The sequence below is a fragment of the Oryctolagus cuniculus genome, chromosome 2 (genome assembly GCF_964237555.1).
Source record: "Oryctolagus cuniculus chromosome 2, mOryCun1.1, whole genome shotgun sequence".
NCBI classification, from domain to species: domain Eukaryota; kingdom Metazoa; phylum Chordata; class Mammalia; order Lagomorpha; family Leporidae; genus Oryctolagus; species Oryctolagus cuniculus.
In genome coordinates this window covers 66224246-66251165 of record NC_091433.1, presented here as the reverse complement: position 1 = coordinate 66251165, position 26920 = coordinate 66224246, and the positions used below count along the sequence as shown (strand labels likewise).

General features: G+C 47.7%; 1 protein-coding gene across 3 annotated transcripts in view; it reads left to right on the top strand.

Annotated features, from left to right (window-relative positions):
- Nucleotides 1-26920, top strand: part of IRF2 (interferon regulatory factor 2) — a 98323-nt gene that overhangs the window by 41148 nt on the left and 30255 nt on the right. For all 3 annotated transcript variants that reach the window (XM_002709493.5, XM_008250282.4, XM_070068331.1), the window contains 4 exons: nucleotides 7608-7699; nucleotides 18764-18863; nucleotides 19931-20107; nucleotides 20433-20479. In XM_002709493.5, the coding sequence (XP_002709539.1) occupies nucleotides 7613-7699; nucleotides 18764-18863; nucleotides 19931-20107; nucleotides 20433-20479 (411 nt within the window). In that variant the 5' untranslated portion in view covers nucleotides 7608-7612. The remainder of the gene's footprint in view (nucleotides 1-7607; nucleotides 7700-18763; nucleotides 18864-19930; nucleotides 20108-20432; nucleotides 20480-26920) is intronic.

The following is a 26920-nucleotide window of genomic DNA, read 5'->3' as shown; positions in this document are numbered from 1 at the left end:
CTTGTCTGTAATCAGGGATAATACAGCCCCTGTCTCCTGGGCTGCAGGAGTTAAATGACAAAACTCATAGAAAACTCTAGTTTTAATGCTTGGCACATAGTAAGAGCTCAGTCGGCCTTAGCTGTTGTTGTCACCACCCCAGCAACATCACTGCTGGTGACACTAATCAGGGCTCCGCATTGCACGCTTCATGGGGGACCGTTTGTGTCATATCAATCACCATGATGCTCTGCAGCCTCGGTGTAGCAGTACTGGCACCAATGATGTTCTAAATATAGTAGTCTACCCTGATCCATGATGTCACTCTCCTCAGTTTCAATTACCCTCTGTCAACTGTAGTTAGAATGTAATGGAAAATTCCAGAAGGAAACAATTTATAAATTACTGTTCTGAGTAACGTGATGAGATCTTGTGCCTTCCAGCTCCAACCCACCTTGGCTATGCATTTTCCCTGAGTCCCATGTATCCATGCAATATACCCTGTTCACGTGTTAGGTCACTTAGTAGCCATCTTGGCTATTAGAGTGTCAGGGTATCACAGTGCTTGTGATCTATCTGGCCACTTTATGTTATTTAACAATGATCCCAAAGCATGAGACATGTGTTGCTGGCAGAGATTTGCTAAAGAGAAACCATCAGGTGCTTCCTTTAAGTGAAAAGCTGCAAGTTTATCACTGGTATATATGGGTAGGGGAAAACATAGTATATAAAGGCCCCAATACTATCCGTGGTTTCAGGCATCCCTGGGGGTTTTGGTATGTGTTCTTGGTGGATAACAGGGGCCTGCTGTACCCAGCATGTGCCGAATTGATTGATAGCCATGGTTCTGAAGATGGGCCCAACCCTAGATCTCGAAGGTGTTAGGACAGTGATTTTATAAAGGGCTTTTGTTAGCCTTGAGGATACTTAAATTCTTTCTCTTCCTTTGAAACAGAGGTTGCTCATATTTTGGGTTTATAGAACCACAAAAATTTTAGTACCTTACTCTTAAAAATAACCTAGTATTAAGAATAGAAGTTTACAAAAAAGATAAATCAGACCATGAGCCCTCATGTTAAAAAGGACTCACAGAAGCACAGATGACCTCAGAGATGGTCTTCTCAGCATGGAAGGACTGGCCCAGGGACACGCCCCAGCAGTGGCAGAGCCAGGCCTGGACACAGAACTGTCCTGATTTCTGTGCGTTGTGGTTCTCTTAGGCAGAAATAGCACCTTTGTGTCTTTGCCACTCTGGTACCGGCCTTCACCGCCTGGGTGTTGGTGCCCTGGAGAGATGATCCTTACAGATGTGTCCCCTTGAGTTTCAGCGGGGAAGCTAGAAAATGCGTACTGAGTACCGGCATCTTTTCTTTTCAGTACTGAGTCTTCTGATTCTCAGTGCTCATTAGCCCAGGGTCCAGCTCAAGGATCAGTTCTGATGTAGAATTCTTCCCTTGCCTTCCTTCACAGAAGAGAAATTACATGAGAAATCTGTGCCAAATGGAAAACGTTTTGTTCCGTGTCATGTGGCAAGACCACTGGCAATCCATTATCTGTTCAGTGTGGGGATGGGGTGTAAACTCAAATAAAAAAGAGGAAATAGGGGCCGGCGCTGTGGCATAGCGGGTAAGCTGCCACCTGCAGTGCTGGCATCCCATATGTGCGCCAGTTCTAGTCCCGGCTGCCCCACTTCCAATCCAGCTGTCTGCTGTGACCTGGGGAAGCAGTAGAAGATGGCCCAAGTCCTTAGGCCCCTGCACCCATGTGGAAGACCTGGAAGAAGCTCCTGGCTGCTGGCTTCAGATGGGTGCAGCTCCGGGCGTCGCGGCCATTTGGGGAGTGAACCTGCAGATGGAAGACCCCACCCTCCTTCTCTCTCTGTGTAACTCTGACTTTCAAATAAATAAATAAATCTTTTTTTTTTTTTAAAAAGGAAATGTATTCATGCAAATGGGTTAGCTTTTTGTTGTGTATCATTGGGGATTTTCTAGCTATTTAAAAATAGAAACAAAAACAAAAACATAAAATCTGAAGTAAATGAAACTCTTAAGAGTTACCCTACTCTGATAAAGTTCTTGAACCGGTGTCCATATGGGATGCCAGTGTCGCAGGCAGCAGCTCTACCCTCCATGCCACAACACTGGCCCCTGACTTAAGATTTAAAAAGTTTTTTAAATGCATGTGATTTCCATGTGTCTAAGTCCATTTTGTGTTGCTATAACGAAATCCCTAAGGCTGAGTACTTTATAGCGAAACGGGGCTTCTTTAGCCCACAGTTCTGCAGGTTGAAGAGCATGGCGCGTGGCACTGGTGGGGGCCTTTGGTAGATGGCATCATTGTGGCCAGGGGTGCATGCCAGATAGTGGTGAGCAGTGTGTGTGGAAGAGGGTTTGTGGGGAGGTGCCACAAATGGGTTGCTTTTGACAGCCTGTTCTTGGAGGAAGCAGTCCAGTTCAGCTGTGAGACAGCATTGATCTATTCTGCAGGTGGAGCACCGCTGCCCCTCCCACACTGTGATCTAATCACCTTCCAGTCATTCCCATTTCTTGAAGGTCCCACCTTCCCACACTGCCACCCTGGCGACCAAGCTTTCAGCACAGGAACCTTGGGTTTTAACCATTTCCAAGCCCTGGATGGTACCCTGGTGTTTTGGCCAAGGGAAAGATACATCTTGAGGTTTGGCTGAACTCCATCCAGTGAAAGGCCTGGTATGTAAATAAGGGCTGGAACGATAGAGGGATGATGAGATAAAATCTGACGTTTAATATTAACGGAGGCCTGCTGGTCAGAATAACCAGACTCCCCATGAAGTCACAGAAGATCCAGGCAGTCCATGGTTAAAATCCAAAGGAATCCAGAGCCTCGACTCCCTGGGTTAGTAGTCTGTTAGGAAACACAGAATCCTGGTGTCATCTAGAACTACTGAATTGAGATGCACAGGTGCACTGGAGTTGATGAAGCGTTGATCTTGATTTCATCATCAGCCTTCATGTTCATTGTGGATGAAACTGGCCCTATCCAGTCTCTGCTGAAATCCTTCCGCTTTCTCTTCAGTCTTGGAATGTTGACCAGGCTCCTGGGCTCAGTGTTCCAGGCCCTGCAGAGTCAGCCTGGTCCCCAGCCTCCTCCTTGCTTCTGGCTGCCTTTCAGCGCTTGGTCCTCATGCCTCAGGGCCTTTGCAGTGTCTCCCTTCTGAATTAGTTTCCTAGGCTTGCATTACCAAGTACCACAAACTGTGTGGCTTCACACAACAGCGATTCTGTTAGTGTAGAAGTCTAAAATCAGTGTGGCAGAGGGCCATCTGCCCCCTTAAGACTATACAGGAGGATCCTTCCTCACCTCTTCCAGCTTCAGTAGCTCCAAGGATTCCTGGACTTGTGGCAGTTACTGTGCCAGTCTTGCCTTTGCCTTCACACGGCTGCCTTCCCTCTGTGTCTTTGTGTGACTGTCCACCTCTCCCTCTTCTGATTCCTATGACCTCTGGTCACAACGTTCTCATCAACCAGTCAATATACAAGCATCTCTGGGATCTGAGGGGCATTGGTACCAGGACCCCTCCCCCAAATAGTAAGATCCACAGGTGCTCAAGAGCCCTGCATTAAATGGGGTAGCATTCACATATATAGACTATAAACGCTACTATGTCTACTTTAAATCATTGCTAGATTGATTACCTGTAGTATCTAACACAAAGTAAACGATACATGAATGGTTGTTATACTTTATTGTTTGGGATTAATGACCAAAAAAAAAAAAAAAAAAGTCCGTTCATGTTCAGTTCCAATGCAACTATAGTAGATAAATGAGATGAGAGACAAACAATGCTCATATGGACACTGGAGAGAGTCCAGGACTTGTGAGGTGGCAGGAGGACCTGTAATGTGTGTTCCTTATATGTGGCAAATTGAAGTTTTGCTTTCTGGAACTTTCTGGAAATTTTTTTCTCAAATACTTCCTTTTTTATATATATTTTAAGGATTTATTTATTTACTTGAAAGTCAGAGTTACATAGAGAGAGGAGAGGCAGAGAGAGAGGTCTTCCAGCCGATGGTTCACTCCCCAGATGGCTGCAGTGGCCGGAGCTGCACCGATCTGAAGCCAGGAGCTTCTTCCAGGTCTCCCACGTGGGTGCAGGGACCCAAGCACTTGGGCCATCTTCTACTGCTGTCCAGGCCATAGCAGAGAGCTGGATCAGGAGCAGCCGGGTCTTGCCGGTGCTTCAGGCCAGGGCGTTAACCCACTGCGCCACAGTGCCGGCCCCTCTCAAATACTTTCAAATTGCGTTTGGTTGACTCCATGGATGCAGAAGCAGCAGATAGAAAGGACCAGTGGTGTAGCCACGGTCCGTGTCCTTTCTGTTTCAAGGCACCTTGTTCAGCACGTATCTTGACCGACTCACAGTGAATTCACAGCCAGTAGCTCTGCAGCCCACACCTGAGCAGAGCTGGTCCAATTACACGTACTTTCTCCCTGAGGCACAGCGCGTCCTTCCTGCGCTTAGGGAGCCACAGGACAGCACTGCAGCACCATCTTGGGGACCGTTTGAAAAACAAAATCACCAACAAAAAACACCGAAGTGTGGGAGATAGCTCACTAAATAGACCGTGAAAAGGATACTTGTTTGCAGTAGGAGAACAGAAGCAGCAAGGTAGCCTATCACCTCATTTGACCTCAGGTGGGGACACGCGTGTCAGACGACTTGAAGTTTTTGCCTCTCTTCGCATTTCTATGGCAACTGTGAAGGTACCAGGATTATTGATCTGGGGGATACAGATATGCTTTATGAAGAATCCTAATTCATCAGGGCTGGTGTGGCACAGCAGGTTAAGCCACTGCCTGTGCACCGCCTGTGACACAGGCATCCTGTATGAGCACGGTTCAAGACCCCGCTGCCCCTCTTCCCATCCAGCTCCCTGCTAGTGCACCTGGCAAAGCAGTGGAAGATCCCAAGTCCTTGGGCCCCTGCACCCACGTAGGAGACCCAGAAGGAGCTCCTGGCTCCTAACTTCAGCCTGGACCAGCTCTGGCTGTTGGGACCATTTGGGGAGTGAACTCGTGGATGGAAGATCTCTCTCTCTATGGAAGATCTCCTCTCTCTCTCTTCCCACTCCACTCACCCTGCAGCTCTGCCTTTCAAATAAGTAAATGCAAATCACTTTTTTTTCTTTGTAAAAAAAAAAAAGTCAGATATCAAATGCAGAATCTGTGAACAGTGCAGATCGGTTGTACAAGTTTCCCTCCACACGGGCTGCAGCTTTAAAGTCAGAGAGCTCTTTGAAGTATTTCAGGTGATCGTTCTCTCCCCCAAGAAGTGTATGGGAGGAAATACCGTGTTATATCATTCGGGGCTGGAAGCAGCCTCATACACACGCCTCTCATGTTTCTGTGTTACTAAGTTTAGGCACAGCAGCAGCCCCAGTGACTCACAGCAGTTCTGCGTGTCACGCTGTCCCCTCGGAAGAGGCCATGTCCTCATGACTGCTCTGCCCCGGCCTCTGCCCTCTCCGGTCCTTGCTGCTCCAGATCGAGCTGTCCCCGCTCTGTGCTTTGAGGTCTTGCCCCGAGGGAGGATCTGAGCAGGTCGGTGGCGACCACCCTGGGTGGGCTCTGCCCTGCAGGGGTCACTCGTGCGATCTGTGTACAGATTTTCCCAGCGGTCCCAGACCCCTTCTGCAACTTCTTACCACGTTGAACGCAGGACTCTTCCCAGTATGATACTTTCCTTCTCTCCTGTATCCTATTAGACTGGGAGTGTCTATCTTTTCCAACTCCTGGAACCGCACTCCATGATGGTTGAATAGTTGGATAACAGTGACTAGAAGAGGCAGCTGCAGTGGGGGCTCCTTGTGGAGATTCCTCGTGCCTTTGGAATGTCTCTCAGGGTCCTGTAGCTGTCTCAAAGAACCGTGCTCTGGAGCCTCCCCACGAGAGGATGGGGCCAGCCTCCCAAGACAGCCCCACCTGGGCTGATCCCGGGGCTGGCCAGGTCCTTGTGTTGAACAGCTCCTGTGTGGAAGGGAGCATTTAGTCTTCCTTGGATTGTGAAAAGGCCTGTGAACAGGCAAGTTCCTACTCTGAAAAACACGCCGTTGGGTTGGAAAGAGAGAGTGTACACAGCTGGAAAGTAGACAGTAGCTGTCTTGAAGCAGTGTCTGATGTGCAGAGGCGCAGTGTGAAGACCATGGCATATGGCAGGATTTGGACAAGCAGGGATGACTTCAGACTGGATTGGAGACCAGGTGTGGAGGCTGGATCTCAGAGGAGAGGTGAGGCTGGGCAAGGCCAGGGAGAGCGGAGCAGAGGGCATGCAATGCATAAGGGGCAGGAGGGTTTGTTGTCTTCAGCCAAGAGTGCACGAGAGGTAGAAAAGGAAAAGAGCAAAGGTGAGGCCCCTGGTGGTTCACTCAGTGACGTGTGGACTCTGGTGTTAGCTGGGGGCGGGCACAGAGGGAGAAGAAGTCGTTGGCAGGCCGGAAGAGAGACCCTCTGAGACACTGATGGTCTCAGCCCACAGTCATCTGACTAGACGGTTCAGAGCCTGTTTGCAGGAAATGAGTTAGAGACCTCTGAGGGTTACAATGTCAGCGCTGTCCACAGAGTCTTACGAATGAGGCTCTGCTTCCGGATCCCAGGTTCATTGTCAGTTAGGCATAAGTTAGGTGGGGGTGAATGGTAGCCAGTTTGGAAGGGACTTTATTCATAATTCTTTTCTGGATATATTTTGCTAGGTAAGTGGAAGACTGTCTTAGAAAGGCATCTGGGAGGAGTGGAGAGACTGGCATTGCGTAGGCTGATAGAGGAAAGGTGTTCAGACCATGACATGATTTTCAAAGAGATAGTAGGTTAAAGGTGAAAGAGATGCCAACAGGTCAGTGGGGGAGGGTGATATTGAAGAGGCTGAAGGGAATAAGAGACTGTGCTAGAGTAAAGACAAAAACAAAGGTGAAGAAAGGGCAAGGCGTTGGGGATCCTTGATTATAGATGACATTGGAAGGGAACGGCTTATTGGTAAGACCTTTGGGGAACAACAGTAATTGGTTACTTTAGAGCTCTGTGTGCCAGAGGAGGTTCAGAGCATGTGTGTGACCCTGACAGCCAGCTGAAATGAATTGAGTTCATACCTAAAAGGGTATGGATGGGTTGGTTACTGTAACCCAGTCCCACAGTGACCGCTCTGCTCTGGCCTCCGCCCACCCCCTCCCCGGGCTCTGGGGAAGATAATCCCTGAAGGTGCTCGGAATCCTGATGTGTTGAAGGTTTCTTCTGTGAACGCAGCCCAGTAGGCGGGTAAGGCCTGGCTGAGGCAGTCACTGGAGGCGTCGGCCCACTGGCAAGCTGGGTGTCTGCCAGTCTACCTCCTGCACCCACAGGACCCTCTGGGTTGAGTGCTGGTGCAGAGAATGGCAGGCCTGGTCCAGTCCCTCTGCTCACCAAGGCAACTCAGGAAGCAGTGGGATGGGTAAGCAGGGCAGATGGCTCCAAGGCTGAGCCCCTGAATACATCCCCCACACCTGCAATCTCAAGGAAGGGGAAAACAGAAAAATGTCAGGCGGGAGACTGGGACTTGGTCGTGCCGCCGTGAGCGTCAGTAGAAGAAATGCTGATGTTGTGTTTCTCTTCTGTAAAAGGTACGATGCCGGTGGAGAGAATGCGAATGCGCCCATGGCTGGAGGAACAGATCAATTCAAACACGATACCAGGGCTAAAGTGGCTTAACAAGGTAGGTGCATTGGGTACATGTGCATGTGCGTGTCCATGTGCGTGTGAGAGGGAAAGAGAAAGGGTTCCTGCTAAATGCATGGCCACTGAAAGTAAAGTTTTTCTCTGTGTTCAAAATTTTATATTCACCCATTTTAAAAATGAACCAACCAGAAATGTTGATAAAGCATCAGGTGACCATATCAAAATGACTTTCATCAGCACTCCATCCTGAGTTGTGTGTTTTGGCTTGGCTTTGGGATTTTGGATGATTGTTGCTGGGAAGCTTTCTCTTTATTTAATGACTTACACTCACTTCCTCCTTTTTTTTTTTTTTTTTTTTTTTTTTTTTTTGCTTATCCCAGCTTTCTAGGATAAAAAGACCTGGAAGCTCCAGGGCTTTATTTTGGGAATTGAATGAGTCTGTTTTTCATTACTGTAATGAAACACATGAGGCAGGCTAACATTAAGAAGAGATGTTTATTTAGCTCACAGTTTTGAAGGCTGAAAGTCCGCCATCAGGTGGCTCCTTTGGTTCTGGCCCTGGAGAGGGCCTGACAGCCGATGGGATCGTGGCAGAGCTGAACGTAAGGGTGAGAGATCACATCACCAGGCAAGAAGATGAGAGAGGCCAGGGGCCCCAACCCTGACCTAGACCTCCCACCAGGTCCCAGCCCAAAGAGGGCCCCCACATTGCCACACTGCCAACCAGGCCTCCAGCACGTGACACTTGGGGGACATACTCAAACTATATCCAGACACAGCATCCCACCCCATCCCGCAGCGTTCAAACAGTCTTAACTTCCAGCAGCACTCAGAAGTCCAAGTCCAAGGTCTCCCAGGACTCAAGGCAAAGTCTTTGAGCTGAAGTCCAGCATCTTGTGCACATTGTGGTGAGGGTGGACCCCTTTCCAACCCCTGCAGCTTTGCTGGCTGCTGACCGCATGCTTTCTCTCTCAGGCACCTTTCAGTGATGGGCATTGAATGTTGCCGTTTTCTTTCCCTCTCTCGGATCCCTGCCATGATTCCACTCCCATGGCTGCAACAGCCATGCCTCTACCAGTGCCTCTGACGCTGTGACAAACTTCTGCCTGGCCTCCCGGGCGTTCCTTTGAAATCTTGGTGGCAACCACCATGATTGAATTCTGTGTACCTGCAAAACCAGCTCCATGTGCACACCAAGGTTGGCCACTGGCATAAGCTGCACCTGGGACTGCTGGAACCTCGGCGGTAGCTGAGGTAGAAAGCACTGGGTCCTGGCAACAGTTCCTGGAAGGCCTGTGAGCACGAGGAGGGAGAGAAAAGGCCACAAGGGTTTCTGAGATGCCAGTTGATCCTGCTGCTTTTTATTCCTGCTGATTGTGGCTCCTGTGTGTTCCTACTGATCTCAGTGCCCTCGCCTCCCCGTCACCTTTCATCACTTCTCCGGTCAGGTTGCAAATGTCCCCAATTTTTTTGTTCTCCTTTGATTTCTTAAAAAATTACTTATTTATGTGATAGGCAGAGAGACAGAGAAAGAGCTCCTCATCTTCTGGCTAAGTCCTCAAATGCCTGTAACAGCCAGGGCTGGGCCAGGCCGAAGCCAGGGGCTGTAACTCAATCCAGGTCTCCCACGTGGGTGTTAGGAGCTCAGTTACTTGAGCAGTTGCTGCTGCCTCCTGGGTCTCCACTAGCAGAGCCAGAAATTGAACCCGGGGCGGGGGGGGGGGGGGGGGGCGTCCTAACCACGAGGCAAACGCCTGCCCTTCTGCTTCCTTTGTCCAGTCAGCTGCTTTTTATTTTAGTCTCACTGTAACATAGCAGCCAGTAATACTCATAGCACAGCCTGAATGCTTTCTTGTTTGGAAATTTCTTTGCCAAGTAAACTAGACCACTGTTTCTCATTTTGGCCTTCCGTAAAATCTTGGGGCATGGACCAAACACAGGCAAATTCTTCACCGCAGCGTGCCAAGGGAGGACTCAACAGTTTTCAACAGAATCCTCATTTCCCTCCGGGACTCGTTTCCTAGGCTCGTGTTCTCAGCCCTCATCAGCGTTACCTGTGGCAATTACAGTGCGGCATTCCAGGCCCTTCCCAGCCTGCTCCCTCAGACCCTCCCACCCGCAGCCTGCTCCCTCAGACCCTCCCACCTGCAGCCCACTCCCAAAGCTGCTCCACGTTCGGGGTCAGCCGCAGTCACAGCCTCACTCCTCGCGACCTGCTTTCTGTATTAGCCCATTTTGCATTGCTGTAATGAGATACCTGAGGCAGGCATCTATATGTAGGCAGAGAGGCCAAGCTTGCTCCCCTCACCCCGCCAGTGTTTCTGCCTCTGGTGAGGGCCTCCTGGCGGCAGATGGCACGGTGGCAGTGCAAGTGTGAAGGGGCGGTCGCACCCCCAGGTGGGGAGCCAGAAAGCAATGCTGGGTTCAGGTTTGCTCGACAACTCACTGAGGACTCAGCACTCCCTTCTGGGGGCCAGCACCCTCAGTTGCCCTGGGCCCTCCCCATGGGCCCCAAGTTCCAGCGGTCTACACTGCCTCCCAGTACCAACTCTGAACCCCCGGGGGACACACTCACACCACGTCCAGATGGAGCATACAGATTTTCCTTTCAGTATTCCCTATGCGTAGAAAATCTTTTTTTTTTTTTTTTTCAAAATGTCTTCACGTTATCATGAAAATCTGAGCCAGCTGTCCTGTAAAACAAGTGATTTGTCATTTAAAACCCTACTATATACACAGACACACATCTCCTTAGTGTGTTAACCTCATAACTTCCAGGGGGTGGATCAGAGATAATACATGCAAAAATTTTAAAAAATCTAAAATAGATAGTTATAATCTAGAAAAGCAACTAGAGACAGCATGCCACGCCTTCTCTAAGGAGACCCCAGGGAGCCCGCCCGCTCCCAGGAAGCGTTGCAACGCTTCTGAGCGAATGCCGTTTTCCTCTGCCCTAATCTCCCTCCCCTTTTGCTTTTTAATCTCGAAGCCACGATGAATAATTGAGCTGGTCAGGCGCGCTCTGTGTCCCAGGTGCAAGAGCTTAGCGCTGGGTTGCAGAGCGCAGCCTGCTTCTGGCTAGCGAACAGGATATTGCAGCGTGTTTTTTTCTTCACTGATATCACTCTTGGCCTCATTTGATCTCTGCAGATCTCTCGTTTTTTTTTTTTTTTTCCTTCATCCACTTATTTTGAATTTAATGTTCCTGTATTTGAATGTATCTGAATCTTTTCTGAAATAACGAGGGGTATGAAACAAGTAGAGATACCTTAAGTAAACTATATGCTTATTTCTTGCAACCTGTTGCATATCTTAAGGTTCTATGGCAAGCAATATATATTTTTCTAGGCTTGTTATGTCTTGTAGTGTTTTAGATCTAGGTAAGTAATTAGCCTTTTCCAAGGAAGCAGACAAGAAATTGAGTTTCTCCTTTGTCTGCCCAGTTATCAGGGGTACATCCAGAGGGATAAGGAGAGGGGAGATAATAAAGGAGAGTGGAAGAGACTCAGGATAATAAATAATAACAGCTAACGTTATCAAGTGCTTAGCATGTGCCTGCTATTCTTCGCAGCAGGGTACATGTATTAACCCATGCAATCTCTTCTAGAGTGGGTACTCTTACCACTTTCTAATTTGCAGACAAGGAAACAGGGGCACAGAGAGGTTAAGTAGGGTTCTGCTTTGAAGAACAGGGCAGCACCACCTTGTGTGATTTGGGGTGTGAGACTGAAGCTAATGTTCCTGAGTTCCGAGGAGAAGTGTGCTGCCTCCTTGATTTCAGCGCTGCTTGGCTTGGTGCAGGGAAAAACACACATCATGCCAGCTGTATCGAGAGGGCACCTGATACACTGCTGCGGGCGGTCCTCTCAGGGAGGCTGGATTCCAGACCCCTCCAGAGAGACCTCCAGTCTAACACCTGTGGCCAGTGAAGGTTGTCTTGTTTGGAGAAAGGGCTTATACAGCTGCAGATAAAGACCTCAAGATGAGATCCTCCTAGAGCACCTGGCTGGGCCATGAATCCAGTGACAAGTGTCTTTATAGAGACAGAAGAAGGCCAGATGACAAGTGATGCAGCCACAGCCAAGGGCTCCTGCAGCCACCAGAAGCAGTGAGAGGCAAAGAGGGCCTTGGAAAGGGATGCAGCCCTGCTGACACCTCGATTTTCATTTCTGCCTTCCAGAACTGTGATGCGATCTATTTCTGTTGTAGTTAGCCTTCCTCTCTCCCATTTATGCTGATCTTTTTAGAAAACACACACCCTTGAAGGGTTGTTTCCTTGCTAAGAATCTCCATTGAGTGCTTTTTCTTCTGTCCAATTTTTTTTTTTTTTTTTTTTATCTGAGACTCAGAAGACAAATGCACCTCTCTGCAGAACCGAAAGCTGAGCCACTTTCATGTGGCTCCTACCTGCTGAGCTTCACTCACCTGGCTCTTGGCCCAGGGCAGGAGGGAAGGAGACCTTTGTGCCACCTTACTGGTCTCCCCTGCCAGAGTCAGGTGTGGACTTATAAGGAGCCCAACCCTGTGGCTGCTGGCACACGAGTCCCTGTGCAGCCCTGTGGGCCGGGCACCCCGCTGGCACTCCTGGCCAGACCAGGCATGGAGCTGTGTTGGTGCACATGGGCAGGGCTATCTGTGGGCCTTGGGGGGGGCCTCCACTCCCACAGAGTGTCTTCTGTAGGTTTCCACTGACTTTGCCTTGCTGACTGACGTTCACCTATCCACAGCGTGACATTGACACTTTGCCAAAGAAACCCTGTTGCTATTTTGAGTAATCTGTCGTCATGCCAAAAATCTCTTCTCCCACTGATAACTAATGCAACTCCTAGAAACCAGACACTGTCCAGGAGGCTTTGCGACTCCCTTCTGCCCTAGTCACGTGCACAGTGTGTTTGTGTTCGCGGTGCTGTGCTCCCGGCGGCAGCCCCACGGAGGACTGCCACAGTTCCTGATCGTCTGTGCTCTGAGAGCTGGGCCTCAGTGCCTGGGAAGCTGGAGTCAAGCTGGTGACCTTGAGGAGGACCCCCTGGGTGGCTGGTGTTTGATTCTGCTTAGGGGATGGACTTAGGAATCCCAAGTTGGCCGCCATCACGTGTCTGTCCAGTGGAGAGCCCATGCAACCCAGCGCACCCCTGGTGAAAGATAAACACGTGGCCAGTTTGTGCCTTAGATTCTTTTCCATCTCCGACTTTAATGAAATGTGCAGGAGGATGGGAAGGGAATGTGTCTTTTGGATTCCTCCCAAGAACAGTGAAAACGTTTGGCAAAGAGCATTCAGTGGTTCATGAAAGGGGTACTGGCTTGGACTATTTACTTTTTATTGCAAGGATTTGCCAAGGTAATCGTGTATGTGAATACTCTAAGGAATAGAATGACTAGGACAGCAAATTCCCATATTCCAGCATCCAGTTTTATTAATGCTTTTGTTATATCTTTACACGTTTGGTATTTTTAAAGCAGCTCCCTGACAGTATATATTTGTAAGACCTAAGGACTTTTTAAATATATCCACAATACCATTATCAGTTGGGAAAAATTAATAGTTTTTAAAATATCCTCACTGCCCCATTCATATTCGAAATAACTTGAGTATTCCCAAAATATCTTTTTGTGTATTTACTAAGGATTTACTTATTTATTTGAAAGGCAGAGTTGCAGAAGGAGAGGAAGAGAGATTGAGAAAGAGAGAGAGAGCTCCTCTGTCTGCTGGTTCACTCCCCAGATGTCTATAATGCCCTGGACTGGGCCAGGCCAGAGCCAGGAACCTAGAACTCCATCCAGATGTCCCATGTGGGGCAGGGGCCCAAGAACTTGGACTATTTCCTGCTGCTTCCCCAGGCCCATTAGCAGGGGGCTGGATTAGAAGTGGAGCACCCGGAACTGGACCTGGTGCTCATTTGGACTGCTGTTAGCACGGGAGGCAGCTTGATCTGCTGTGCCCCTCCCAACGTGTCTTTTAAAACAATTGACCCAGAGAAGGTCCGCAGGTTGTATTTGGTTCTTGTGACGCTGAAGTGGTTCCAGTTGTGAACAGTAACTCTGGTCGTTATTTCATGTCCAAGGCCCACCTGGATCCAGGCACTGAGGCTCTTCCCCAAACACCAGATGGTCCCAGACCTTTCCCTTTCAGTTTTTTTTTTTTTTTTTTTTTTTTTTTTGACAGGCAGAGTGGACAGTGAGAGAGAGAGAGACAGAGAGAAAGGTCTTCCTTTGCCGTTGGTTCACCCTCCAATGGCTGCCACGGCCGGCGCGCTACAGCTGGTGTACTGCGCTGTTCTGATGGCAGGAGCCAGGTGCTTCACCTGGTCTCCCATGGGGTGCAGGGCCCAAGCACTTGGGTCATCCTCCGCTGCACTCCCTGGCCACAGCAGAGAGCTGGCCTGGAAGAGGGGCAACCAGGACAGAATCCAGCGCCCTGACCAGGACTAGAACCCGGTGTGCCAGCACCGCAAGGCAGAGGATTAGCCTAGTGAGCCACGGCGCCGGCCTCCCTTTCAGTTTTGAAAGCAGTCTTGCGTTGGTGTAGACAGCCAGCTCTCGGGGAACCCAGTCCAGATGAGGAAGCAGAGCAGTGGGAACCTCTGAAGAGGCAGAGGTGCAGAGCAGCCGAGGTCCCCACGGAGCCACGCAGCCGTGAACTCCAGCAGCGCTCAGCGCCTCTGCCTCCACACGGGCACAGCTCTGTGCTCAGGAACGAACTGCAGAACGTCTGTGAAGATGGAGTTACAAGATCAGTGTACTCTGGTGCAAAGCATTCTGAAATACGTAAGACTGAAGAGCCTCCAGAAAGTTCACAGAAAATTGCTACCATGAAAAAACCAAGCAGATTTCAAATTTTTTTTTTTTTGCACAAAAATCAACTTGCCTTTTAATTCTATTTTCCATGAGCTTTTAAAAAAAGGTTTATTTACTTATTTGAAAGGCAGAGTTACAAAGAGAGAGGGAGAGACAGAAAGAGATCTTCCACCCACTGGTTCACTCCCTAAATGGCTGCAACGACCATGTTTGGGTCTGGCTCAAGCCAAGAGCCCGGAACTCCATCTAAGTCTCCCACATGGGTGGAAGGGGCCCAACTACCTGATCTGTCCTTCATGGCTTTCCCAGGTGTGTTAGTAGGGAGCTGAATCGGAAGTGGAGTGCATGGGCCTTGAACTGGCACTCATGTGAGATGTCAGCATCGCAGGCAGTGGTCTAAGCTGCTGCACCATGACCCCAGCCCCTCCATGAGCTTTTTGAAGTCTCCGCATATGTGTATGTACCCAGAAATGGCTCTGGTGCCTGCAGTCTCTACCCAGAGGCCTCTTGAGCACCTGGCACATAAAGATGGCCCGGGGCCTGTACACACAAAGGGCAGCAACATCTCTGTCCACAGAACACAGCGTCTGTGACCAGACTGTGTCCGCACTGGAGTCTCTTTCGGTTGTGAAATGAATCTCACCTTCTTCCTTTCAATGTGGTCTTTTTTTTTTAAAAAAAGATACCAATGCTACACTTATTAGTTTTTTCCTTCAATATGAAAAACTAGCTAAAAGTGATATGTGGTTTTTAAAAAGCGTGTCATTTTGAGCATGCAGCGTCCAGTTGAGTGACACTAAGTAGTTCCACATTTGTGCAACCAGCACTGCCATCTGGCCCCCAAACCTCCGTATCCGGTTGGGAGGAAGCACTGTCCCCACTAGGAGTCACTCCCTGTGGCCTTCTGCCCGGTTCCTGGCAGCCACCAGCCTGTTCCATGTCTCTGGATTTGCCTTTTCTGGGAATTTCATACAAATGGGATCAGCCAGTGCTTGTCCTTTTCTGTCTGACTCCTTTCACTCTGCATAGAGCTTTTAAGGTGCACCCATTCCTTTAAGGTTCACTTCATTCCCCTTTGTGACCGAATAATATTCCATTGTATACATAGGCCGCGTTGTGTTTGCTTATTCACCGGCTGCTGGACAGTTGGGTTATTGCCATCTCTTGGCTTTGGTGGGTAGTTCTGCTAGGAACCTTTGTACATCAGTTTTGTTTGGATACCTGTTTGCAATTCTTTGGGCATATAACCAGGAGTGCAATTACTGGATTATCTAGTAATTTCTACATTTAACATTTGTTTAAAAAGATTTATTTATTTATTGGAAAGGCAGCAAGAGAGAGAGAGAGAGCGAGCGAGCAAGTGCTCTTCCATGTGCTGGTTCACTCCCCAAATGCCCACAATAGCCTGGGCTGTGTTGGTCCAGAGCCAGGAGCCAAGAGCTCCATCTTGGTCTCCTACATGGATGAGAGGAACCCAAGTACTTGAGCTGTCACCTGCTGCTTCCCAGTCGTATTAGCAAAGAGCTGGATAGGAAGCAGGGCAACTGGGACTTGAACCAGTCCTCCAGGGTGGGATGCAGGCAGTTCAACACACACTATCACAATGCCCACCCCGCATTTAACTTTTTGGGAAATGCCCAACCTGTTGTGCAGAGTGGTTGTGCCATTTTACATCTTATGACTCCTAGTTTCTCCACATCCTCACCAACACTTGTTTTTTTATTTTAATTATTATTTTATTCTCGGCATCGTAGTGGGTGTGAAGTGTTACATGACTGTTTTGATCTGCATTTCCTTAATGATTAGTGTGTTGAGCATCCTTTCATGTGCTTGTTGGGCATTTGTGTATCTGTTCTTGAAGAAAGATCTGTGCAGGGCTTTTTCCCACTTCAAGAGGATCTGCAGTGAATATTGCTAAGTTCAGGCATGACTTCTGTGATTTTCTCACATAATGCTTAAAAAGATCTGCCTGGCTCGGGTGTACTTCATGTCTTAGGAGGTTGATTTCAGCGTGTGCTACCCCAGAACTCTGACCCAGGCAAGAGTCCAACAGTAAATGTTTCTGGGTTTGCCTGTAAGCAAAAGCTTGTCAATTCTGGGTGTGCAGTCAGTCCTTTCTCATTTTCATGTCAACCTCCAAAAACCACATTAGTTATTCCGCTCTCTGATTGTGGTCTGCATTAAAAAATAAAGTTTCACCCAGCCCTTTGCTGATCTCTGCCGTGTGAAAATGGCTCATCTGAAACCCTGTTCTTTATCTGGATGAAGCAGAGGAACAACAAGGAGTTGGTGAAAAGTCTCTCACTTTCAGTTCTTCTTTATTAACTGACTGAAAAATTATTGTGGAATTTTCCCTTTTAGCCATTTTTGGCAAACTCACTAACATCCTGAAATATCTCTAGTTCAGGCTCTATGATGAATTCTTTTTTACTTTAAAGATGTATTTATTTATTTGAAAGACAGAGTTACAGAGAGAGGGGGGGGTGAGACATAGAGAGAGAAATGTTCCATCGAATGGTTCACTCCCCAAATGTCTGCAACTGCCAGGGATGGGTCAGGCCGAAGCTGGGAGCCAGGAGCTTCTTCCGGGACTCCCATGTGAGTGGCAGAGGCCCAAGCACTTGGGTCATCTTCCACTGCTTTTGCAAGTGCATTAGCAGGGAGCTGAATCGGAAGTGGAGCATTCAGGACTCAAACCAGCACCCATATGGGATGCTGGCACTGCAGATGGTGGCTTAACCACAGCACCTGGCCTCTGTGACAGGTTCTTCAGGGAAGCCCCTTTGGGAAGAGCTGGTGGAAGACCCAAATGGAGAATCCAGACATTTCCTCTCCTTCTGCAGCCTGTAGTGCAGGGACCTCCAACCCTCGTGGAGATCAGAACTACCTGCGGAGCTAAGTTACACATCATTCCCTGGGCCTGACTGTCCAGGCTCCAAGACAACAGGTGTGTCACAGGACAGGGAATCTTCCACATCTCCATCCAGGAGACACTGTGTGGGCTGATTGGGTACTGGAATGTGGGATCACATGCCCTTGGTTTTGAAGTTAGACAATACCACAAGTTCCTTGGCTGAACAATTTAATTCTGTTTATCAGTTTCCTCAGCTGTAAAATGGAAATGTTGACGTGTATACCTAACTCATTAGGTTATTGCAAGAAGCAAAACTGAGCCTCTTGGGGACATGTGTAATCAAAGATACAGTGCAGGGGCTGGCAGTGTGGCATAGCAGGTAAAGCCACCATCCACATGTGCGCTGGTTCAAATCCTGGCTGCTCCACTTCCGACCCAGCTCTCTGCTATGGCCTGGGAAAGCAGTAGAAGATGGCCCAAGCACCTGCGTGGGAGACCTAGAAGAAGCTCCTGGCTCCTGGCTCCAAATCGGTGCAGCTCTGGCCATTGTGGCCAATTGGGGAGTGAACCAGCAGATCGAAGGCCTCTCTCTCTCTCTCTCCATGCCTCTCCTCTCTCTCTCTGTAACTCTTTCAAATAAATAAATAAATCTAAAAAAAAAAAAAAAAGATACAATGCACCAGAGATCCTTACTGCTGGTCCTCATGGCCAGTGAGTGGGGTGGACCAGGTTTCATGCAGGTACATGCTACTCAGAGTATGATTTTGTTTCTAAAGGATTAGTTCCTGATCGTGTGTTTGCCAGTATCGATTTGAGCAATTTTGAGTTGTTTCTAAGGGCTGCAAGAGAGCGCGAATCTGATTCAAGGACCGTCTTAGGGCTTTTCCCTAGAACATGGGCATCCTCCTTGTGTGCTGCCTGCTCCTTCGTGCAGAGTATTCTATTGCTGCTGGACACAAGAAGGTGGACATATTTGGTCTTCGTCACAGTGGCCTCACATGCGCTCACCTTCCTGTAGCAGCACAAGCAGTGTTCTTTTGGAAAGTTGCCAATTTGTAAGTCACCCAGGGCAGCTGCAGTTAATACTTCCTCCAAGATGGGATTAAATGGTAGACGCAGCATTGAAGATTCAGCTGGCGGCCAGTTATTTGTAGTCTTCTGAAAGAGAAGGTGGGTGCCCCAATACTGGGACACATGTGGGGATCCCAGATCCTCACCTTTGGCCTGGGAAACATTCCCGTTCTGCCAGGCTCTGTGAGGCTGAATCTCACACAGGGCTGACATTCACGTCAGGGACCAGTGGAGAGGTGAGATTGGTTTACAGTAGGTGTGTCTGTAGGCACTCCCCAAACTTGGTGACGCTCACTGGGTAGAACGTAGAACCCTCTGCTAGCATGGGCCAGGACCCAGGCCTTCAGTCCTTGCTGACTTTTTTTTTTTTTTTGTCTCCAGGAAAAGAAGATTTTCCAGATCCCCTGGATGCATGCAGCGAGACACGGGTGGGATGTGGAAAAAGATGCGCCACTCTTCAGGAACTGGGCGATCCATACAGGTGTGAAAACTCCCTGCGTGTCTGCAGAGGCAGACGAAGCTGCTCAGTGTGGTTTTCGTTACTCTTATAAACTGTCCTGGTCGCAGCATTGTGAAGGTCGCTCTGAGCCCCCTATCTCATCCCTAGTGCTTGCAGTGGTAGAAATGGCATCACTCTGAAGTGACCTTCTTCCCGTCCCATACAGTCATAGTCCTTGAAATTTCCTGTCCAGGTGGTGTTCTGACAAGGTCCCCAGCTGTTAGCAGGGACATATAAACTCCATTGTTCCGGAGCTGTAAACTTGGATTGAATTCCTCTCCCTTGAAAGGTACTCAGGGGCTCACAGCCATTCCTCATGGATACCAGAATCTGCAGGTGCTCCGGTCTTTGGTGCAGAACGGTGTAGGGTTTGCATGCAACCCGCACATACCCTCCTGTATGCTATGAATCTAATTGAATGGCACTGCCGAGTACAATGTAAATGCCATGTAAATGGTTGCTATACTGTATTATTCAGGGAATAATGACAAGGAGGAAAATGTGTGCGAGTGTTCCGTACAGACACTTTTTTTTTCTGGAATGTTTTTGCTCCATGGCTGGTTGAATTCATATATAGGGAACCTATGGATGACAGCAGCCTGGCTGTTTTATTGATTACAAAATTTAGTCAGTCAGTAAGGAACTATTTACAGCAGCAGGCTTTTTGTTCCTTACGTGAGACTCGGGTGGAAAAGAGGCACTCGCGTTACCTTTGCTCGCTGGCTTCCCGGCCTTGCGGGCTTCTGTGTTAGTTCCCACTGAGTCTGCGCCCTCTGCCGTGATCGTTTGCTCTTGAACTACTTTGTGAGATCAGGGTCACCAGCTTGTCTCTGTCTTCCCGGAACTGTCCAGGTTTTAGAAAGAAAATCCCCACATCCCAAAGACCTCCTGTGGTCCCAGGCACACCCAGATGATTGCTCCCTGTATGTGTAGCTGGGAACGAGAAGGCCTCTCTGTCCCACCTGGCCAGCAATGCTATGTCTCCAGACGTCTTTCACTCTGTATCTGATTTCCCCCTCTGTTTTCTTAATCTCTGGCTGCTCTGTTAGGAAAGCATCAACCTGGAGTAGATAAACCCGATCCCAAAACATGGAAGGCAAATTTTCGATGCGCCATGAACTCCTTGCCTGATATTGAAGAAGTTAAGGATAAAAGTATAAAGAAAGGAAACAATGCCTTCAGAGTATACCGGATGCTGCCCTTGTCGGAGCGGCCTTCTAAGAAAGGTAAACACAGCTACTGACTGCAAAACCCATCACTCAGCAGGTACCGCCGTGCCTCTTGGTGTCTGTTCCCACCTGTGAGGTCGCTGCAGGGGTGGATCTCCACTCCTACTGCAGGTGAGCCTGCTGCCCTCGCCTCCCTTGGATAAGTGGCTTCTGAGAAACCCAAGGCAGGAAAAGATCCGTTGGACATTTTGACCTTGTACATGTTAAAGTAGAAGGTTCATTGATTGATAGTTCCAAAAAGAATTCAATTTAGAGGAATGCTTCATCGTACATCCTTCGTGAATTAACCCAAGACTACTTTTTGTTGTTGTTGTTGCCACAGGAAAGAAACCAAAGACAGAAAAAGAAGACAGAGTTAAGCACATCAAGGTAATCTTTGGTTGTTCAGAGAGAAGGCCAGAGTCGTGACTGTGTTAACAATCTCTGCTGAACACTTAAATCTTTCTTCTTTTGCTGTGGGTTTTTGTTTTTTGTTTTTGTGCTTTACATGTCTCCTCTTTGGCACACATCCGCTTGCAGACATAGGTAACTGTATCCCTGCTTCATCCAATTTGCTGGGAAATTTATGAATGAAGTTATAAATTCACACTGAGCTTGACAGTCTGAGGCCTCCATCTGGTCACCACAACTGTTGCCAGCTGGCCACTTAGTCCCTGCATCCAGCCAACCAGCTGGAGACATAAGTCTGATGATATTAAGTATATTTTCCAGCTATTAAATATATTTTAATGTATGATGCATGGTATGTGCTTCTATTAAAATACACTGTTATATATATGTATTCCATCACAGGCCAGTAGGCTGAGGTCACAGGAGGGAGGTCAACACTCAAGTAGTATGGCTCTCGGTAGTTGTTTTCCTGCTGACTGTGGACTACCTCATACTCCCCAGGGCTGTCTGTAAGGTTGATATGTGTCTGTGTCTGTGTCTGTGTGAGAGAGAGGGTGCAGGGGAGAAAGAGGGAGAAGGGGAACACACAGGAGCTTTTTGGTTGGCTGTGCAGTCTGAACTTCCTATAGGTTGAGGGTCTTTATATATGGATTAGGTGAGCCTTGCTGAATGGTGAGAAAAAAGCCAAATACCCCATGTAGAACAGGAGACCAGCTTCAGCTACTCGGCAGAGAGCAGACGCTGTAGACGCCTGGACCGCCAAGCGGATTGCACCCTGGTTCACTGGCTTCTGCTTGCAGGAGTTCAGTGACGTGGTACCCAGGGTCACATAGTTATGTAGAACTGAGTTTGAAGATGCCGAGTATTCTGATTTATAATCTGGAGTAACTGTTGAAGAAAAAATAGAAACAAACTGTCCTGACAGTCCAGTGTTTAAAAGCCTGTGGATTGAAATGGTTGGGAAAAATGGGGAATAATTTATTTCAGATACAATGTCAGATTTATGAAGGTAGTCAGATTTTAAGAAAAAACTTAGGTAAACTATTAAAGTTTCAAAGATAATAACCTCTACAATGGAAAATATATAATTTTGGCAGAGTATTTTAGCTGTGATACTTCCAGTTTCACTTTCAGTATTTTTAGTTTCTGACTTATTTTAAATATAGCATAGACTTAGGACCTAATCTTGTTTTACATTTTTCAAAAAAAAAAAAAAGTTTGTTTATTTATGAGAGGCAGAGGGAAAGAGACAGAGCTTCCATCTACTGGATATCCCCAGATGTCTGCAAAGGTCAAGGCTGGGCTAGCGCCAAAGCTGCAGCCAGAAACTCAGTAGAGGTCTTCCACGTGGGTGCCAGGAACCCAATTGCTTGAACCATTTCCCTGCTGCCTCCCAGGGTCTGCTTGAGCCAGAAGCTGGCCTCAGGCAGGAGCTGGAGCTGGGAATCAAACTCAGGTACTCCCCTGTGGGATGTGGGCATCCTCACCGTAAACGCCCACCCCTTGTGGTAACTCTTTCATATGCATAGAAAAAGTGAATGAGTAAAATTAACCCATAGAATAGCATCCAAATTTCAACATTAATCAACCCCTGGCCAATTTTCTTTCATTATTACTTTTATCTACTTCCAAGTCTCCAATATGAATTCACAGATATTCTACCATTTTTGACTGACAAAAATACTTTCTTATAGGTTCAGCTTAACATGATGAAGAAATTCCAAACATCATTATTTCTTCCATACGTATTTCACTGTATATATGTGTGTATATAATAACATACACACACACACGCATATATATATAACAAGTGCTCTTTAACAGTATCACAGTATCATGACTGTACCTAAAAAAAATTAACAATAATTCGGTGTCCTGAAATATTCAGCCAGTGTTCAGACTTCTAGTTTTCTCATAAATGTTGTAACTTCAGTATAATTTGTTTCCATGAATTGAGATCCATATAAAATACACATGTGATTTTTGGATATGTTTCCTTAAGGTTCTCTTTAACTTACAAGTTTCCCCTATATCACTTTTTAAAAATTGTTTTTTCCTTGAGTTGGCATTGTGGCACAGTGGGTTAAGCTGCTGCCTGGGATGCTGGCATCTCATATCAGCTCTAGTTCAAGTTCTGGCTGCTCTACTTTTGCTCCAGCTTTCTGCTAATTCACCCGGGAAAGCACTGGAAGATGGGCCGAGTGCTTGGGCCTCTGATACCAACATGGGAGACCCAGATGGAGTTCCTGATTCCCGGCATTGGCCTGGCCCAGCCCCGGCTGTTGTGGCCAATTGAAGAATGAACCAACAGATGGTGTCTCTCTTTCTCTTTCTTCTCTCTCTCTCTCTCTGCCTTTCAAATAAATCAATTAACCATTTTTAAAAACTATTTTTTCTTAGAACTTAAAAAATCTAATTATTATTCATATCATGTTTTTCACAGCTTGCAGTTTTTAATGCCTATACCTTTTTTTTCTTCAAATAAATAAATTTCATTTATTTATTTGAAAGGCAGAATGACAGAGAGGGAGAGTCACAGAGAGAGATGTTTCATCTGCTGGTTCAATCCTCAAATGACTACAATAGCCAGGTCAGGGCTAAACCAAAGCCCGGAGCCAAGAATCCCATTCGGGTCTCCCACATGGGTGTAGGGGCCCAAGGATTTGGGCCATCTTCTGCTGCTTTTCCAGGCACATTAGCAGGAAGCTGGATTGGAAGCAGAGCAGCCAGGACTTGAACAAGCACTTCAGTGTGGGACGTCAACATCGCAAGCAGTGGCTTAACCTGCTATATCCCACAGTGCTAACCCCTAAAGCCTATATCTTGATAAGTATTGTTTAGTCGGGAAAATACAGCTTCCTACCAATATATTGACTAAATTAGGCAAGACTATGTCATACTTGCTACTATTTTCACAGCAAATAGCTCAGTGCCTGGCATAGAACAAATAATTACTATATATTTGACAACTGAATACATGTATAAGCATTTGTTGACTAAACAGATGTATAAAAATTATATATGTACATATATATAAATAAGAAGATACTCTCCAAAAGTTCATGAAGACTGGAATTAAAAATAAGTTTACTTTGGCACAGAATATCTTTGAAATTTGTGTATGAGTGATCTTCAAAAAGTTCATGAAATATATATTATGAAAAAATTATGGATTTAAAAAAATTCTTGCACTGAATATTTTAAAATTATGTTTTTTATGAACTTTTTTTTTTTGACAGGCAGAGTGGACAGTGAGAGAGAGACAGAGGGAAAGGTCTTCCTTTGCCGTTGGTTCACCCTCCAATCGCCGCCGTGGCCGGCGCACCGTGCTGATCCGAAGGCAGGAGCCAGGTGCTTCTCCTGGTCTCCCATGGGGTGCAGGGCCCAAGTACTTGGGCCATCCTCCACTGCCTTCCCGGGCCACAGCAGAGAGTTGGCCTGGAAGAGGGGCAACCGGGACAGAATCCAGCGCCCCGACCGGAACTAGAACCTGGTGTGCCAGCGCCGCCAGGCGGAGGATTAGCCTAGTAAGCCATGGCACTGGCTTTATGAACTTTTTGAAGTCCCCTTTTGTGGGGTGGGGTTGGAATGAGAGGTGTTAGACTAGGCTGCAGATTTAACATAATTGCAGCTAGTGGAGAATTAGGAATGAAGTAACAGGTGTCCACTCTCAACACACTTTGCTCAGATATGTGCCCATCATATTCCATTGACTGTCAGATGCCAGTGGTTGTAATATGCACCAGTATTTTATGTATATCTAAGAAAGAAAAGCTACTTCCAGTAAAAACCTGACTAAGTTGGTGAGAAGGCACATCCTGTTTCAGAGATGTGGAAGTGGGTACCTCCGATTTGATGATATTTAGTGTTCTTATAAACAAAGGATTTCTGCAGGGCCACCAGTGTCTTCCAGGTGGCCACTAAAATGAGCAAGTTATGGAAGGTACAGCTCTGGGTGGGGTATAGCCACAGGGAAGTAAGGGAGAGGCTCTGGGTGCAGTCACGCGGGCAGAGTTCCATCTCAGCAGTGTATGTTAAAAGCCCTTATGTAATGAAGATGCAGTTAATACCTGAAACTGGTCCCTCTCAAGGACATGGCTGCTGTTGCAGAAGGCAGGTGAGTCATCAGGCATAAGCACAGCCTATCCTGTGAATTGAAACCTACTTGCAGATGTCTTACAGAACAGCGGCAGAACACAGATAAAGCCAGTAGACTCCCCAAATTCTGTGACTCAGGGCTGCTGGAGCCACGGTGTTGACTTAATGTTTCTATAGAATGTTTCCAAGTTAAGTCCTCAGCTCATCTGGAATTGTGTAGCCAAAGGACCTTATCTGCACTGAACTATTGATTACTTTTTTTCTTGAGCGTCAGGATACCTAAGCTCTGAGTGAGGCAGGAATATGTAACTTTGTAGACAGGTAGATTCCTTCTGAGAAAATCTGTCTTACGAATAGTAATTAGGTATGAAAACTTGTTGGTGAGCCAAGCTCTGCCCAGTCCCCAGTTTAAGTTGAAGTGAACTTTTAATTAGCAAACAATGTGTAGAACGTGTGGGCCTAGTGTCACTTTTTCTTGGATCTCTTAGATGGTTTTTCTCCAAGCTGTGTGATTCCCCCAGCAAATAGCTTCCCTGGGGTCCACAGCCAGGTGGTAAGTGCAGAAACACTGCCTCAGCATTCTCTGGTGTTCTTTTTCTGAGTATATCCTGTGTGTCCTGAGTGAGCCATGTTTTACTTGAACTAGACCCCATGTATGTGGGGGTAGCCGGCTCACTAAGGAAATAAGAACAGGAAAAAACAGTAGTGAGCAATGCTAGATTGCACATCTTTAGTGGATGCAGATGTCTCAAGAATTATCATGGAAAAGATTGTTCTGGGATTTCATTCAAGGCCAAGGCCATTAAGGACGGAAGGAACTGAGACAAAGGGGTGATAGTTGTCATTTTTGAGCCCCTACTAAGTTGCTGGTGGTGATGATCATTTTCCTGTGATGGGCAGGCTGTCTCCCTTTGACACTGAACAAATGGGGCACAGAGAGGCTGAGTCATTTTCCCAAGCTGGCACTGTTTATGGAGCTGAATTTGGATCCACATCAGTCCAACTCCAGAACCTGTATTCTGTGGCCTCCCCCGGGCCTCTCTGCCTTTTGGAGGCAGTGGGGCCTGTGCTGGGCCTTGGGGGTGGACAGGGGAGAACTCCAGCAATTGGAGCATCCTAAACAAGGGCCCAGAGACGAGAGTTCTCGGGGCTGCTTACTTACAGCAGGAGTCCGTGTGAGCAGTGAGAAATAAAGACCTGTCGTTAAGACGCGTATAAATGAGTACTTCCTGCCTCTGGGGCTGTTGCAGATGAAATAGACATGCTTTGCAGCTGTAAAGTGCTTCCAGATCAAAGCATCACTGTTATGATGGAAATAAAATGCAGCTAAAGTCTGCTGGCAAAGGGCAGGCCTGGTCTGCATTAGTTCTGAATGTGGACCGAGGGGTGGAAGTTACCGAAGAGCAAATACTGGTTCAGCGGGACTTTCTAATAGAGCCGTTGACCCAGGCAGTGACATAGGCTGGATTAAAACACATCACACTCCCTGCCCCTGTTCAAAGAGAGGCCGTGGGACCATCTGTCAGGGCTGTTAGCAGAGTGATCCCTTCACGGCTTGGAAGCGGTCTTCCATTTTTAGACCTTAATTAGAGGAAAACATACGCTGGGGACACGCTTGAAATACAGATTAAAATTAGAGCTGCTCTGGGTGACATGGGTTACTGGGCTTATCCTGCCTGCGCTGGTTCCTTCCTTCTGCTCGTGAGGACACTGCTCAGAGCGCAGGTGGAAAACTGGTGGGCGTAGTAGCCTCCACGGGTGATTCTGTGGAATGAGGTGCAGTTGAGCTCCTTGGAGCAAATTTGGAGAACTGTGGGGTTGCTGTGTCAAGGAGGTCTTTCTTGCAGCAACAGGAAGGAATGGAGGGGAGGGAGACTACAGTTCAAAGTGTGGACAAAGATGGTGGCTGTTGGAGTAGAGGGGAGGAGACGTTTTCCCAGAGTATGGAGCAGGATACGGAGGATGAAGATGAGAGTGGATGAAACAGGAGGCCCCGGGTTTTCAAGCCTCAGAGAGGGAGGGTCGGGGGATGGTGCTCCTCTTAGTGGAGAACCTGTTGAGTTTGTGATGACAGCCTGTGAAGCCAAGACCAGGGATCTAATAGGCGTAGAGCTCAGTGAGTGTTGGAGGTGCCGCTGTGTGGTCGCTGACTCCAGGATGATAGTGGAGACCTTGGAAACAGAGCTTCTCTCTTGGAAGCTCTGAGATTAGGGCAGAGACCAAGGAGCAGAGGAGAGAAAAGTGAGCTGAGGATGAAAGGCCAGAGGGACGCTGCCGTGCGAGAAGGGATGAAGAGAATGGAGGTGGCCTGGTTCTAAGGAA